Source organism: Dermochelys coriacea, chromosome 6, assembly GCF_009764565.3.
Source record: "Dermochelys coriacea isolate rDerCor1 chromosome 6, rDerCor1.pri.v4, whole genome shotgun sequence".
Classification (NCBI taxonomy): Eukaryota; Metazoa; Chordata; order Testudines; family Dermochelyidae; genus Dermochelys; species Dermochelys coriacea.
The window spans coordinates 79,685,298-79,703,021 of NC_050073.1; the positions used below are offsets into that span (position 1 = coordinate 79,685,298).

A 17,724-nucleotide genomic window follows, 5' to 3' on the forward strand; every position below is an offset into this window, starting at 1 on the left:
CATACCAATGGTGGGTGCTATGTGATGGCAGTAGAATTGCCTCCTTATATGACCTCCCTGAAACACAGGCTGAGAAGTATGTATATTCTGATGACATCTTTAGTGCTGACACTGGAAAACAATTGCTATAGGATAGAAAGGGAATCTCAGCCAAAACATGGATATTTGGACCACCTGCTTCTAGCAGTGGAGACTAATTCTCAGTGAAACCAAGACAGTGACAACTACCGTCCATCTAAACAACCATCTTGCCAATCAACCCATCATGATCCATGTCCAAGGATGGCCATTGCCATTCCAACCAGTTGTCACATACTTGGGAGTAAAACTTGAGCATAGCCTGACACACTGGCTTCAGGAACACCGCCACACCTGAAAATGAAGATCTCTTCTCACACCTCCATCCTGGGGAGCAGACCCTTCAGTCCTTTGTACATCTGCATAGGCCCTGGTGTTTGCTTCAGCTGAATACTGCTCTATGGTCTGGGGCTGCAGCTGGCGCACTTAGCTTTTCAACATTGTATTATTAGTGGCTGTTTGCACTATACACCAGTGTCCAGTCTGTATTTGCTAGCATAAATAACTCCACCAGACCTTCATGCAATACCCTTAAGTCTGCTTGGAGAGATGTGGCAACCTATTACATGTCTGGTTGATTGATGCCCCATTCTTAGGCAGGGAACAACACACAGCACCAGCGTAAAAGTCTGATCGTATTCAGGGGAGGAATCCACTTCTGTGGTATGATACCCCAGCAGATTTCTCAACGCTCTTTTGCTACAGCAGCTCACTCACCTTTGGACAATACTGGCCCTTTACCTGTTGCTAGCTATGCAGCAATCCTGTAGCTCTAGGAGCAACAATGGGAAATATTAAGAGAAATAGTCTAGTGTACACAAGACCCGTATTAGAAGCATTACACTCTTGGATCCGAATTTTCTTGGCTGAACATACCCTGTAGGCATGACACTTTCTAACAACTTCTAAAAGCTGCCTTTTTAAAAGTAACATGTACCTGGGTGTTACATACACTATGCTATGAATGCCAAGTGTGAAGTAGGAAAGTAAATATTTTAATCACTCCATGCATTCATTTTAGCTTGGTTCCATTAAATTCCCAGCTGGCTTGAGTTATCATATCCTGAATTAAGTAGGATTGTTATGAAAAGAATAGAAGAATTCTGTTGATGTTATGCTTGGTCAGCAGTATGTTCCTATGAGGTCAGTGGACTTATTGGCCATCACAAAGTTTGGAGGGCACTACAGACAAATGTTTTTCCTTAGTGGCATCTGGCTCCTTAGGAAGTTCTATAATCTGTACTGCTGCTGATTGCACTGTTGCCTCTGCATCTAACTCCAATGAAACTGACGATGGCTGTTTGTGCAGTCTCCTTCTCCTGAATATGTGGATTCCTTTGACTTACCTTTCCCTATGAAGAAAATGCACTTTTATCCTTTTGAATGCAAGTCCTTTTGTGGTTAGACAAAGGGGTTTCTTAATGCCCGTCTGTGATAGAAGTGCCCTTAGAGCCAGCTCATCCCTTTGTGAGCTCAGTCTTTTTTTCTTTTTGTAAACTTTTTTTAGGGAGCAAATTTTACAACATTCTCTGTTTGCAATAAAATTGAACATTCATTTTTTGGCACACAACCTCATAACCATTTCTTTTACAGACAAAACTTCCTTTGTGTGCCCAAAAATAAAGGGGAGGAGAGGGAGATCTAGTATAGTGATTTCACTAGTACTGCTCTCTTGTGCTTCTATGCTGAGATTTGTGGCATAAAGCGCAGGTTCTGTGCTTTGTAAAACTGGTACGATGGTCATCCTTAAACCTTGATAATTTTGTCTATAGGTAAATAGACATTTTTAGTATGTGCTTAAATATCTGGGACCTACCTGGTTGGAACATCTTTTTTCAAACTTTAGTTCTAGTCACTCCAAAGATTTTGTGTCTTTTATAAAAGTTGTGTCCAAAGTATTCTATTAAGTGTATGTGATGTAATACATAATAATTCAATGTGCATATTAAATGCAAATTAATAATTTTATAATAATAATAAATTGTTAACAATGTTAACATTGCATAGCTTAAAATTTCAAGAAGCAAGATGGTCAAATACTGCTTCCAACTGCACGTGCAACCCAAGTTAATTCTGAGTAGTTTCAAAGAGCAGAATTTGGCCCAGGAACTGCATACATTAAAGTTTCCACATCAATGTTAACTTGCCGCATTACATCCTGTATTATTTTGTAGTGTATGTTTTTCAACATTACAAGTGTATCTCTGAAACATGCATAGCCAAATTCAGGTTCAAGAGGCCAGTACCCTTCCTGAACATCCTGAGCAATGAAGGAAAAAAACAAGGAAAAAAAAACAGAAAGCAGACTAGTTTTTAGTGTGTTTCCAAAAGTTTTGCTGCATTCTGCAATATCCTACAAATCCTAAGCATTCATTTTAAAAAAGTCATTCTTTTTCTAATGTAACCTTAAACCTACTGCCTGTTAGAAACCAGCTCAAACCAAAGCCCCAGATCAGCCTTCCTGGGCCCATTTTAGTTATGAACACCCATCTAGCAGAAACTAGGTTTATTGAAATTAAAGGTGCAGCAAAGATAGGAACTCATCCCTTCCTCACTCTATTTAATTTCCTGAAAGGTGGATTTCAAAGTCTAAGTGAGACCATGTAAATGCTTAAATTATTGAGTATCAAACCAAAAAAGGAACAAATGGTGTAATATAACATTCAGATTTCACACTTGAAATAAAATCAAGAAATTAAAAATGTGAAGCTTCTAGTAGCAAGTGTAGCTCAGATGACAGGGACATGTGTATGACTTTCTGTCCCTGTTAAATACATAGATTGGGACAGGAGACTATTGCCTATCAGATATAAAGGCACTTTTGGAGGAAGGATTTTTCAGTCTTTCAGTCAGATATTTACTTTCACATGTGCCCAATCTGAGCTGCTGTCCTGATAAGCTAGGGGAAATGTATAGTGATGTCACAAGGTACTAAGCTTTATTACAGAGATAGACATATGTGATCTTATTGTGATGATCAAAATTTGGGGGGGGCTGCTCTCAATTCCACAAACATACAGGTTTCAGAGTAGCAGCCGTGTTAGTCTGTATCCGCAAAAAGAAAAGGAGTACTTGTGGCACCTTAGAGGCTAACAAATTTATTTGAGCATACGCTTTCGTTAAATAAATATAACGATATATTTATAAATATAAATGTTCGATAAATTTGTTAGCCTCTAAGGTGCCACAAGTACTCCTTTTCTTTTTACAAACACTACAGGCAGCTAGTGAGTGTTCCCTGGCCTGACTGTAGTTTTCCCTGTTGTGCTATGTAAGCTGCAGGTAGCGGCAGCTAGAGCCTGCAGTACTGAGGTGCTCTGGGCAGCACAGAACACTGCAGCAGAAAGCACAGCAGAGCCATCCCTCCCACCTCTGGAGCTGGTAGGAGCAGCCTTAGCCCATCCCCCACAATCCTGGAAGGGGGCATTAATGGAGGTCCAAGCCCAGGGCAGGCCTTCTCTAGGCTGGAGACATGGCAGGCAGCTTCTGGAGCCTGCAAGGAAGGAGGAATTGGGGGTCTGCTCAGCTGCTGGAGTCTGCCTGGCAGCAGTTAGAAGGGCTGCAAGAATCTGCCATGGAGAGTCAGATGTTGGGGAGGGGCATCAGGGAGCATGTGTACCTGGCATGGCTCTCAGCAGTGGTAGGGATTTGGGAAACAAGGGCAAAGGGCATCAGAAAAGACTCTAAACAGTGGGAAAGAAGATGGGGGAGGGGGAGGGAGAGGCAGGGACTGCCTATTTCTTTGCACAATTCAAATGTTTGACTTGTTATTTTTACACACACTCTCTTGAGATAGGCAGGGGCATTAGAGGGCATTGAAAAAAGACCAGTTCTTAAAAAAGAAGTTTCAGGACTTTAGTCTAATCTCATGATTTGGGAGTTTTTAAACTGTTGGGGTTGGCAATACTGTTACTAGACTCTGCTAGAAGCCTACCAGAAATCTTGAACACACTTAAATTTTTTTCAGTACTTACAACTCTCTTATTTTGAATCCTTATCCACCCAGATTAAATAGCTGTAGACCCCAGAGAAGACTATGTCCATGCCAAGTTTTAAATTTAAACAATTTTTCCTGTAGCTTTGCTTTTAAAAAGTGCAAATAAAACTTTGTGGGTTTTTTTACACAAAAGAAAATGTATGTTTCACAGTAGCACAATCTGTAACCAATAAGTGCACATTTCAGAAATGTATCAGTGCATTCAAACAGAAGGTAATAATGGAAACTGCTTTGTATCCATAGCTATGGAGGTTGCTACCAAATATCCACTATGTAGCATTTGACTTTTTCCAAGTATAGCATAGTAACAATATTACTAGGAGGCCAGTGTCGGGAATAAAATCAGTGCCGAGCTTCCAAGGACAATACAGAGCAGTCACATCACCGAACTGATTCAGCTGGTCTCAAAGAGAGAGATCCATTTACACTAGAATTCCCTCCCAATCTCCTTTTTTTCTCTCTCCTGGGGGAGTTCTTGTGTTTATAGCAATTTTTTTTTTGCTATAATGTGAGTAGCTTTGGGATTTTCAGATTCCAAAACATTGTGATATATTGTATCATAGTTTAATTATAGGCATCACAGTGTCTGGATTAGATACATAGCTATTATAGGTCAGCATTGCTCCACTAAATTTACACTAGCTGAGGCTCTCTCTTTCTATCTTAAAATTGTCTAAGAAAGCTGTGTAGACAAAGAAACAGGTAAACCACAAATACAAAAGAGAGAGAGAGTGGTAAAAATTATTAATGATAGGGATGTACAGCCATTTCTGTTAAATGTATGACATGAGAAAAAAACATGGCAAAATATTATTGTGTATATTTTGCTTTCCTATTTTATTTGTTTCATTGATCAGTCCTGAGTCTGGGTTCATGATTGCACACTAAATTCCATTCTTTTGCATGGTGTAATTAGTCCTGTATTTCATTTTCTGACTGGGTTGCATTACATTTTTTTTCTAGTGTTGCAGACTACATTTTTTTATCAAGAAGTAAATCTTTCTCCATATTAGAACTTCCTTTCATGGATTAGAACTGATTAATAAATAGGGAACAAAGGGTAGGAATGGTAAATGGTAAATTTTCAGAATGGAGAGGGGCAACTAGTGATGTTCCCAAGGGTCAGTCCTAGGACCAATCCTATTCAACTTATAAATGATCTGGAGAAAGGGGTAAACAGTGAGAAGGCAAAGTTTGCAGATGATAATAAACTGCTCAAAATAGTTAAGATCAAAGCCGACTATGAAGAACTTCAAAGAGATCTCACAAAACTAAGTGATTGGGCAACAAAATGGCAAATTAAATTTAATATGGATAAATGTAAAGTAATGCACATTGGAAAAAATAACCCCAACTATACATACAATATGATGGGGGCTAATTTAGCTACAACTAATCAGGAAAAAGATCTTGAGTCATTGTGGATAGTTCTCTGAAGATGTCCTCACACAGTGCAGCAGCAATCTAAAAAGCACACAGGATGTTAGGAAAGGAGTACTTGTGGCACCTTAGAGACTAACAAATTTTATTTGAGCATAAGCTTTCGTGATCTTCAGCTCACTTCATCCGATGAAGTGAGCTGTAGCTCATGAAAGCTTATGCTCAAATAAATTTGTTAGTCTCTAAAGTGCCACAAGTACTCCTTTTCTTTTTGCAAATACAGACTAACACCGCTGCTACTCTGAAACCTGACAGGATGTTAGGAATCATTAAAAAAGGGATAGAGAATAAGATGGAGAATATTTTATTGCCCTTATATATATCCATGGTACGCCTACATCTTGAATACTGCATACAGATTTGGTCCGCTCATCTCAAAAAAGATATACTGGCATTAGAAAATGTACAGAAAAGGGCAACTAAAATGATTAGGGGTTTGGAACGGGTCTCATATGAGGAGAAATTAAAGAGGCTAGGACTTTTCAGCTTGGAAAAGAGGAGACTAAGGGGGGATTTGATAGAGGTCTATAAAATCATGAGTGGTGTGGAGAAAGGAATAAGGAAAAGTTATTTACTTGTTCCCATAATAGAAGAACTAGGGGCCACCAAATGAAATTAATGGGCAGCAGATATAAAACAAATAAAAGGAAGTTCATCGTCACACAGCGCACCGTCAACCTGTGGAACTCCTTGCCTGAGGAGGTTGTGAAGGCTAGGACTATAACAGGATTTAAAAGAGAACTGGACAAATTCATGGCCGTTAAATCCATTAATGGCTATTAGCCAGGATGGGTAAGGAATGGTGTCCATAGCCTCTGTTTGTCAGAGGGTGAAGATGGATGACAGAAGAGAGATCACTTGATCATTACCTGTTGCATTGGCCACTGTTTGTAGACAGGATACTGGGCTGGCTGGACCTTTGGTCTGACCCAGTATGGCTGTTCTTATGTTCCTAGACCCAATTTTGTTGAAAACATTTCTTAAAATATATATGTATTTTAGGAAATATCCAACACAAACTGCATGAAGATAGCCCCTTTTTTGTCTTTTACTGTACATCTTCAACATTCATTAGGTATTCATCATTTTAAATAGGATGTTTTGTTACTGCTAGCCAGTCAATAGAGTGGTAATCACATCTTCAGTAAGGTCTAGGCTGTGACTTGGAGTGTCTCGCAGGGTAACCATTGAGCTGGTGCTAAGTTTATGCACCATCCTTTGCACAAGGCTGTGCCTAAAAGTATGCTTTAGCCCTAAAGTAGCAATACCTATTGCTTATCAGATGGAATAAGCAAGACCCAAATGTGTGCATCAGTGCTTAAAGTGATAAAGGAGCAGCATACTGTTTGAAAATACTGATTTTGGTTTTAAAGTTTGTATATAGCCAGGCCTTGGAATAATGCCAAAGAGAAGACCTGAAGAAGAGCTCTCTTTGAAAGCTTGTCTCTCACCAACAGAAGGTGGTCTAATAAGATATTACCTCGCCCACCTGGTCTCTCTGAAAAGAGCAGAAGTTCAGCTTCAAGAGCAGGGTTGTAGTCTAGTCTTTAGCAACAGACCTGAGCCAGTTGACTGTATTTGCATAGGCTTCAATTTCCAGTGGAGCTGCCTTCCATGCAGACATGAGTCATGAGTCTGGCATTGGGATGATAAAGGTGTCTTTGTCCTCTAGCATCAGGCTTTTAAAATAAATAGTTGGAGTCCTAGGCACTACTGTGAAAAATTTTTGAAAAACATTTTGATAATTAGTTTGTGACAAATGAAGTAGGGATTATGGTGAATTTAGTTTGAGATAAACGCATGGAAAATATGAAAAAGAAATCTCCTATCTGATCTAGGCTCGCATGTATTGTCTTCATTTCCATTGTCATGTGTTTAACTATATGGGTTTGCCTTTTAATTTTACCAGAAGTCAAATGACAAGTCAAGTAAAAATGTGGTCTTAATTTAGTTGTGGGGCATCCAAATCTGCATTATGATGTTCCTTAGCACTTATTTGCAAAAATAGGCACCTATTTGAATATTTAGATGTAAGATTTAGAAATCCAATTTAGATGCTTACAATTCAGCATTGGGTTCCCTCCTTAAGATTTTGTATGACTGACAATGCTCCATTAGGCCTCCAGATGGTGGTGTTTACCCAGACATTGAGATTCAGGAGCTGGACAATGTTATCTATCCTCTGACAGTCATTTTCAGTGTCAGGCTTTTAGTTTTTTAAATTATTTTCAGTTTCTACAGATGTGTTCTTTGAATGGTTTCAATAAAATTTTATAGCCATCGTTTGAAAAATAGTAGGATTATTGTGATTTGTGTTTTATAGCAGAAAATATTTCTCTGACGGGGACCTAGCCTGGGTTAGATCTCCCCATTCTATCGTCATACCTCTCCTTTCCTTTAGCTCTCTCCTCAGTGCCCACCACCAACCCATTTATTTTTAGTGGGGATTTTAATGTCCATAATGTTTGAATATTTATCTTTTTTTAAACAAAAAGATTCTGGCTCCTCAGAGCTTTACATGATAGTATCTATATATTTATTCAGGCCGAAAAACCCTTCAAACATTTCTTACCCCACAACACAAATGATTCAGGTCATAAACCTGTTGTGGGTTGTCTCCCCCCATGTGGTAAATACAGGCATATTAGATGTGGCGCATTTCGTAGCAGAGAGAAAAAGTATTTGACATCTAAAAGGCTAGTACTGGAGGGTTCTGAAATTTAATATGGAAAAATACAAACTGGAGCTGCCTTTTGTACTAGTGCGTATCGGCATCACGTGCTTGAAATCTTGAAATATTTTTTGAAAAATTCTGCTAAAACAGTACTTTGTTATGTGGATGTATTATATTACTTTTTTAGTAAAATACATGAAACCTGTACAAGAGAGCACCTTTATTTTGTGTGTGTATGTATATATGTCTGCCTATGTGTATGTATATATCAAATCACCTTGTTTCTGAGATAGCATCACTAGGAGGTGGCAAGCAATCAGTAATGTGGTTTGTAGTATTCTTCTCTGAGGCCCAGAGGGTAAAGCCCTGTTTGGAGGTAGTTCTGAAATTTTTTTGTTAAAATTTAAAACTTTTGGCAAATAAAAAAAAATCTGTTTGGGGTTGAACTAATTGTTTTATTTGACCTAAAAGATTTTTTCCCAAGCATTTTTAAAGGGTTAGAGGAGTGCCCCTCTCCCCCTTTACCCTCTGATCACCTTTAACCCAGTGGTTAGGGCATTCACCTGGAACAGGCATTTGAACCCAGGCATTCACACAGGAGTGGGGAGACCTTGGTTCCAGTCCCCCGCTCCAATGAAATTGAATAATTTGTATGAAGGGGAACAAATGATGATGATATGTTGGTTCCCTCACAGAGCTGTTGAGGGCATAATTTAATTAATTAATGGGAGGTGCTCAGATGCCAGAGTTCTGAGTATCCTAAACAAGCCTATGAATAAATAAAAATACAACTAATAAACCAGTGCTAGCATTATCTTAAGCAATTCTGGGATGGTCATATTAGATGAACATACTCTTAAAATCTCTCTTAAGTCAATGTAAACATCATGGCCATGCTACCCTCTCAACCTTCCCTTGATTCACGCTGAACAGAAGACTCTGGTGGAGTTATTTGCATTCAGAATGGGCCTTACAGCCTCATCCAGTCATGTAAAGTCAGGGGCATCATTTAATAGTGCCTTTAATAAAAGACCAGCAGTCCTTACATTAAATGCTGCACATTCTGCCTTGTATATCACTCGAAGGGATGCAGCTGCTGCATCTGGTTGCCTGAATAGGGGCTTCCAACCCATCTTTTATCATAACCCAGGCCTCTCACACAAATCCCCCTCACTTTTAAAACCCCATTTTTTTCCATCTCGCCACAATCTAATGAATCTTTTTTACTGACCTGTCCCAAGAGGCCACCTTAGATTATCTCAGAACACACTGAGCACAGTCTTGTTCCTCCTTTATTAGACCACCAACCAATTTTTATCATTCTTTGGATGGTTGTTGAGGACAAGATTTCACTATGAAATGCTCTGTTGGTTTTAAAAAAAAATAAAGAGCATACTTTTTCCAGATTGTCATTGTACTAACAAATATGTTTTTCTTGTTCTTTCTTTTTTCTTATCTGGTAAGGGGTTTGTAAGCAAGCTGGATGAATTCATTCACTGGTTAAACGAAGCCATGGAAACGACAGAGAATTGGACTCCTCCTAAAGCAGAGACAGACAGCCTTAAACTGTACCTTGAGACACACTTGGTAGGACAAGATTACATTGTGATTACTATCAATAATTGAAGTGTTCTGCTGTGCTTTTTGTTAGTAGATTATTTTTTCTAATTATTAGTCAACATATTTTAATGCCGTATTTACAGTATTGGAAATTGAAGTAGAATTCAAAATCCCAACAAATTCACTTTCTGAAAGAAAAACAAAATTTTCTGCATTCTTTAGCAACCATAGTGTAGCAAAAATCTCTCTTTGAAAATGAAATTAGAAAAAAATATATTGCAATTCAGAGATTATCCTCATATTGAAAGAAAAGGGAAATAATAAAAGATAAAATTAAAATTATATTTCTCCTGACCAGTATTAATGAAGCTCTAATTTATTTTTTCTATCTGCCACATTTTTAATCATATTACAGAATGATTTAAATAAAATATTTGAAATTATTTCAGTCATTTTAGCGGATGTACATTTTCTATCATGTAACTCACTATTCTTGCTGTTGTGCAAAAAACCAAAACATTGTGTGGAAGTAGAAAACACTTGGCGAAATAAGATCTGGATATATTACAGGCAAGAATTATAGATTGAGAGGCATTGGATAAGCCTCATCAGGTTTTTACTGAATAATTCTAACAGCTGCTGCTGGTTACAAGCAGGTGAAAGCCAACTACAGTAGTTGAATTGTAGTAAAATATGAAAAGCAACCATGTTAGATTAAATGAGATTTTAGATGCTGAAAACCTCATGCTTAGATTTTTCACACTATTATCAAACATATGGGGCAAAGACCATGTCTTCCTATCAGTTTGTATGGTATAATAGAGCCCCATTCCTGATTCAGACCTTTGTTACTAACCCAATATAAATAATAATGAAAATGCCTCCTTAAAGGAAAAATCTTGTGATTTAAGGGGCATATCACAGCTCTCCAGGAAAAGTATTAAATACAATCTGTGTATGTGTGTTGCAGAATTAATTTTCAAGACCGTCTTCTTCTGCAGTCCAATTGGAAAATGCAAAGTAGGAGCAAAAATAAATAAATAAGCTCCTCCATTTCAAAGAATTGGAAATCAGTGAGTTTCAATACCCTGATGCAGTAAATTCTGTTGTTCGTTTATTTCTATTAATTTAATGGTCGGCCTGACCACCATTCAATTAAGCAGTTTAAAAAATGGCCTGCCACAACTTTAAAACTCTCTGATCTCCACTTTTCAAGCATAAATTGACATTTTTCATGCCCTTTATTGATGTTAATCATTTCCATTATAGCAGTGCCTAGAGGCATTGTGCTAGGCACTGTGCACGTATGTAGTAAATGACTGTCCCTGCACCAAAGAGTTTGTGATCCTGCTGTGTTTTTTACAAAAGTTCCTTTGGACTAACATGAAGCCCTATAGACTTTGGCCCCATGCAAGTGCAGGGATCTGACCATGCATCACACACTGCAGAATCTGCACCTAAAAGTCCTGGGTCATTTCAGTTTGTTCACTCCTACTCTACTGTATTAAACTCTCTGGAAGATGGCTTTCTCTGGGCTAGATGGACATAACTGCACTGTCCCAAGAGCAGGGCAGAAACGAGGCTGTGACTTTCAGTATCTATTTCCCCCTTGCTCAACGGGGAAAGTCATCCGTACCAGCCCTCTAACTAGCACTGATTACTTGAAAGTCTGCCCCAGCTCCAGAGCATGGGCCAGTGCATTATGACAGTTGGAACCAAAATTACTCTCTCCCTATCCCTGCCTATATATGCTACCCACCACTGTGGGATGGGCAGGAGCAGCCACTTGGTGGCTGCTCTTCTCCTTCAGGATTCACCAATATGTATAGCCTGCATGGGAGAGTGGGCACCTTACACCCCCTCACTTCTCTGTGAAGGTGCCCAGGAGAGATCACACCTGAGCCTTATACCTTTGTCTATCATTTCATTAGATTATTTTAAAGCCATTAAAAATCTATCACTAGAGTGTTCCTGATGCATAGAGTTCTTTGCACATTTTGGGGGCGGGGTCATTTTCATGAAGTAAGAGTGGTTCTCCCCCCCCCCGCAAATCCTACCATGAAGTAGTAGAGTATATAATACACTACAATTTCAGTCTGTGAATATACCTTGATGGCATGTATATTGTCAGTCTATGTAAGCAATTTGTTGGACAGCCTGGAAAAGAAATAGTGATCCTACAGCCTCATTTCTCCTGGGATTTAAAAAAAACATAGGCTATCATATTCCTTTCTTTGCAGTAGAAGATTGAATTATTAAAATAAGAGATATTTTTGTAATATGAAGATAGAGTTATTCATATTAATTAGAATGTCAGCTTTTCACTGATATTGGTCTGGCAGAAATTCCAATCTGTGTTTAAACAATTCACATTAAGTTCAATGTTAAAATTCATCTTGATTTAGCCTTTTAAATCAATGCTGATTAAGGGCTTGGAGGGTGAGGGGAGCTTACCTCCCTCAAAGTTTCTTGTTTTACAAGATAGGTTCTGCAAATTTGAATGCCATTAGCTTTTTTTGATGTCTTCTGAACAGAAGGCACTATGTACCTTGCAGACTCACTCCTAAGTGAGGTTCCAGGTTTCTCAGCACTACCTCAGGGTTTCTGCACTGACATCCAATTGTGAGTTGACTTTCAAATAAATTAATAAAATGAATTTGCCTCTCTCCTATAGGTTTAATCTACACTAGCTATCTTTGTATTCATAATTATCAGTGGAAGCTGCAATGTAAACATGACTCAGGCATTTTTACCACAATCCTACCAGATTGTGTATTATGGCTACAAAGTGTGCTAGTGGAGAAAAGGCTCTTCCTCAGATTATCATTGCTGCCTGTGGCCCTGCTCCGACTGAAACATATGGCCACAATTAGGGTTGCCAATTTTGGCTGGAAGTATTCCTGGAGGTTTCATCACATGACATAATCTTTAATGCAGGAATTAATTTTTAATTCCTGGAGACTCCAGGGCAATCCTAACCCTAGCTACAACAGGGAGCTGGATGTCAATAAGAGGGGATATTTTGTACTTGCCACTTAACTCCCCACTGCTGCCACATACAGGGAAGAAAATAAAAAGAATCTCAGATGAGGAAAAGGTTTATTTGCTCCCTTTTTGTCTATTGGCTGAGGATGCTCTAGCAAAGATAGTACTGGTAACAGGTTTCAAGAGACCTCTCAAATTTTCTGTCATGTCACCTGGACCATCATTTCAGGACCTCAGCATGTGACTATTGAATATAAATTATTTGAATATTAAAGCTGAATTTTAACTCTCCTCTTGCTAAAATAAATAAAGTTAGCACCACTGAATGAACACTCACATTTAGCTTTCTGGGGAAATGGAGAGCCATAACAATTTGTAAGGGATAAAAAAAACCTTTGATACATAAGTGACATAAATCCAAGCTAAAATGCTAGTGAACAAAAATCAGCCAGGTTTATGTGAAATTAACTATTAATTTCAGTCCAGTTCCTAGTGGAGGAAAAAAGTCCATATCCCAAGAAAAAAACATTAAAATGTACACTTCTGCTCATATTCTCAGAGTGTACTGTATTGTATTAGCATGACGAATAACAGTTTTCATAAGAGTTGGACTTTCAGGTGCAGGTTGAGACAAATTGCTGGAATAAGGAATTTTGCGTTGCTGCTGTGTTCTGCAACTACAAGAGATATTTGTCCAGTCTTGTCAATCTAGCACCTTGTAGGAGCTCAGCATCCATTTCTAAAAATTAAAATGGTGAAAAAAATTAGCTCTGTGCCCATTCCTGTGACAATGCTCATTAAATTCATACACACATAGATATAAAAGAATACCGGCAATAACTACCAAAAAGTATATAGAACCACTTGGAGACACCAACCTAAAGTGCATATACTTTAAAGTTATAGGAAGGCTTAATGGAAACCTGTTGAAACTTTACAAAATAGACCTCATTCCCACTGTTTACACTGCCCCTCTCCCAAAAAGATACAAACATGATCTAGAACAGGGATTCTCAGCCTGGACTTGTGATCACCCATTTGGCTACATAGGAGGAGAGTTCTAGCTATATGAGCTAGTTGGGATGAATGTCCAAGTACATAAAACACCAAGAACCACTTTTCTGGGCATGGACCTAGAAACACTGGCAAGGTATTTGTCAAAAATAAGTCATTCTCTGAAGGGACATAAAAAAAGACTAGTTTCATAGCTTTCTCGCTGACAATTCAGAGGCTCTAAGATATCCTCAACGCTAGGAAAATGGGTGATGGCAGTAGTGATAGCATCCAAATATACAATTATCAGATATCGGGAAGTATGGAAAATACCTTCATAAACCCAACAGATGAAAAAGATGACCAACACTATAGAAATTGCAAAGCAAATCAGAAAAAATGATGTAAAAATCTGGATACTTTCTTAGACAGTGATTCACATGAGGGTAACATGTAGCTTATGGTACACTGTTGCCAACATCATTTTTCCTGCCTTTTTCTCTCTGTCCTTTTTCTGTTCCTTCTTTTCCCCTCTGTTTTATAGTTTTCCTTCTAATTATTTTATTTAAATGCTGTCCTATTTTGTGGCTCCTGTTCCCCACGCAGCTGAAGACTACCTACTGCTTGAGGTGGAGGTATCAACAGGTGACTCCATGGGGCTGGGTAACACATGCTCTTGCAGCTCAGTTGGCTGCTACTGGTGCAGAGGATTGAAGCTTGGTTCTGTGACCTACTGCCTGAGCCTGTAGTCTTGTACATGTGAGCTGTTCTTTTTGGTCAGCAGCTTTAGGGGCCACTGAGGGAGCTGGATCACATGGAGAGTGATTTTTCAAGGAGCCAGCTACTGCTTTATCCAAAACCATAGGAACACATTTACATTGGGGAAGAAATACAGATATGGGATCATGCTTTAACCTTCTTTCCAATTAACTGGCTTGAGGCTTCCAAGCGGGGACAACTCCCCAGGTTGGAAAACTGCTTTAGACCTTTAAGTAGTAGATTTAGAAACTTACCATTTAGGACATGAAACCATGCAACTGGTGTGGAATAAGATAATATTTCACTCAGAAATAAAGTTGATGAATTAGATAATACAGCTCATATAATAAAACCTTGAAGATTGCTGCATTTATTGAGCACATAGAAAGACCTTACCAAGAAAGAACCTTTAAAAATGGTTTCTGATTTGCTTTACCTTTCATAACTCTTCTGTTTCAGGTTTCAGAGTAGCAGCCATGTTAGTCTGTATTCGCAAAAAGATGCAACCGATGAAGTGAGCTGTAGCTCACAAAAGCTTATGCTCAAATAAATTCATTAGTCTCTAAGGTGCCACAAGTACTCCTTTTCTTCTGCTTCAGTTATGCTGATTTCTGCCCATTGGCTCCCTGATCAAAATCAGCTTCTAAACAGACTTCATGCACAGGTTTTGGTGGTTTGCAAATCAGTTTTAATCAAAAATAGTATCCTGAAGGCAGCTCATGAAATGAAAGCATCTATCTAGATTATACTACCTCGCTTCTTAAACCAAATGAATTTCTTACCAGCACAACAAATAAGAATTCAAACTGATGTTCTTTACCCTGCCCATTTAAGAGGTTGCTGAAGTGGACACGTTATCACTTTTATTCCTCAGAGGAAACCATTGCTTTTATTAGACCACAGAAAAAAGTAAGTGAGGATATGAGAGTGACTATTGAGGCGGACTCAGACAAAATGTATTTTTAAAGTGTGAAATTCACTGGGGCCTTTTTTTCCTATTCATATTGTAATCTTTACTTTTACCGTTTGTTACTAGCATGACTTTGCTTTATTTGATTTGCTAGTGCCAGCTTCCTAATTATAGGGCTTCCTTTGATGTGCTCTTGGATCTTTAATCCCCTGGTGGTTCTGTGTCCTGTATCAAACTTAGTATGAAATAACCTGTGAGAGACTTTATAATGAAAATCCACAAAGAGTGCAGCATCACGTTGTTTAAAATTATTTGTTGCAGTGCTTTTTAACTTTAAGAAGAATGTGTGTTCCAGGTTATCAGTGAAAAGATCCAGTGTACATCTTTAGTGACAGATCTCTTCTACTGAATATTTATTTTTCTACTCTTCTTCTATATGTCCCCCTTCCCTTGAGGAGTTTGTTCATCTCATACCTCCTAAAGGGATTGGTCCAATTATCTGACAATTTCTGTAACTTATAATATGTATATTTCTAACTACTTCACATATTCAGACTTTCTTATTCTTATGTCAAGAATTACTGGAATTGTTTTCTTTCTTTTTAAGATTTTATTTTATATAGACAGATATGAATGATAATTTGTTACAATAATAAAAGTGTAATAAAATTTAAGGAAAAATAGCTAATTAAAATAATTATAATTAAGGCAATGGCTGATCTCAAAGCTTTCCCTTATCATATTAGGAAATGGTCTATCAAAACATAGTTAATATTCAGGTTCCAAAATTTAGATTGTCATATTTTAAGTGTTATGTATTTTGTTGAAGGAGACCAGCAAACATTTATTTTCAGTTGTGTAGAGTAGCCTGAGTCATTTTCTTTTGTGTTTTGATAGTCATTGTTGCAAAATGGAATATTGAATGGTGATTAGAGCAGGGCATTAAAAGTGTGGATTCCAAGATTCTGTTTCTGTGTCCATCTCCGATTCATTTTGTAACTTTGGACAAATCGCTTAGGTCAATATTTTCAAACTTGGTGCCTAAAAGTAGATTCCTGAATCCATATTTGTATCAACCTAAATCAGAAACATGATTTTTTAGAGCAGCTTCAGCTCCTGCTGACTTTAATAGGAGTTGTGCATGTGCAGCACCTCTGAATACCAGGCCACTTATTAGGTGCTTAAATGTGGATTTAGGTGCATAAATTTAGGCATTGAAAATGTGACATTGTGGCCTTAATCTCTCCATGTCTCAGTTTACCCATTTTTATGTGGCCAAATTTATATTCTTATAAATATAACTGAGTTCAAAAAAGATAAATAAAAAAGAGGATAGGTCCACCAATGGCTGTCAGCTAAGATGGTCAGGGACACAACCCCATACTCTGGGTGTCCCTAAACGTCCAACTGCCAGAAGCTGGGATTGGACAACAAGGGATAAATCACATAATTGCCCTGTTCTCTTCATTCCCTTTGAAGCATCTGGCACTGGCTGATGTTGGAGGACAGGATACTGGGCTGGACGGACCATTGGTCTGACCTAGTATGGCTGTTCTTGTGTTCTTAAGTTTTTCTGATACTTGGTTGCCTCACAGAGATTTATGAATCTTAATTTATGTGTATGAGACACTTTGAGATCCTCAGGTGAAAGATGGTATAAAAATGCAAAGTGTTTTTATTATTAAGACTAAGGTTGTTTAGTCCATGTATATACAGGGCTGGCCTTTAGGGGTGGGTAGGCTGGGCGATGGCCCAGGGCTTCCATTCTAAGGGGGGTGCCTCTGGAGCAAGGGTGCCCCTCTGCCCACTGCTGATCTGTCCCTCCACCCCAGCCCTTTACCCAGTTTCCACTGAGCTGGGGTTCAGGGACAGGGTTCAGGAGTGGGAATTGCTGGCAGCAGCTGGTGCTGTCTGAACAAGCCTTCAGATTAGTGAGTGCTGCTCTGCTTAAAGTGACAGCGAGCTGTTTCTCACATTCCCCCAACACATATTGTCTCTCTCACTCCCCATACACATTCTCCCCACAACTTAAAATTCATATGAAAATAAATGCAGTTCCAAGTATGATACTAATAGCAATGATGGAGTCAAGTATTAGTGAGTCACATACATGATTGTGATCACTAAACATAAATGCAAAAATAATTTGAAAAATAAATTATTGTTCTTAATAAAAGAGGAAAAAACCTTAATTATGTGTGTTAAAATTAAGTAAATACATTTGTAATGGTGTGAAAAACAATTGACTAAAATAGAGTAGATAATGGCAGATTGAGTAGATAATGGTTTGCTGTTCCCAGCCAATGGGAGTTGCAGAAAGTGGCGCAG

The 17,724-nt window shown here is 38.3% G+C and overlaps 1 protein-coding gene across 1 annotated transcript in view; it reads left to right on the forward strand.

Moving 5' to 3' along the window:
• The window catches only part of AKAP6 (A-kinase anchoring protein 6), a 391,946-nt gene that overhangs the window by 156,795 nt on the left and 217,427 nt on the right, over positions 1 to 17,724 (forward strand). The window contains 1 exon segment of the mRNA XM_038407981.2: positions 9,654 to 9,776. Coding sequence (XP_038263909.1) covers positions 9,654 to 9,776 — 123 coding nt within the window.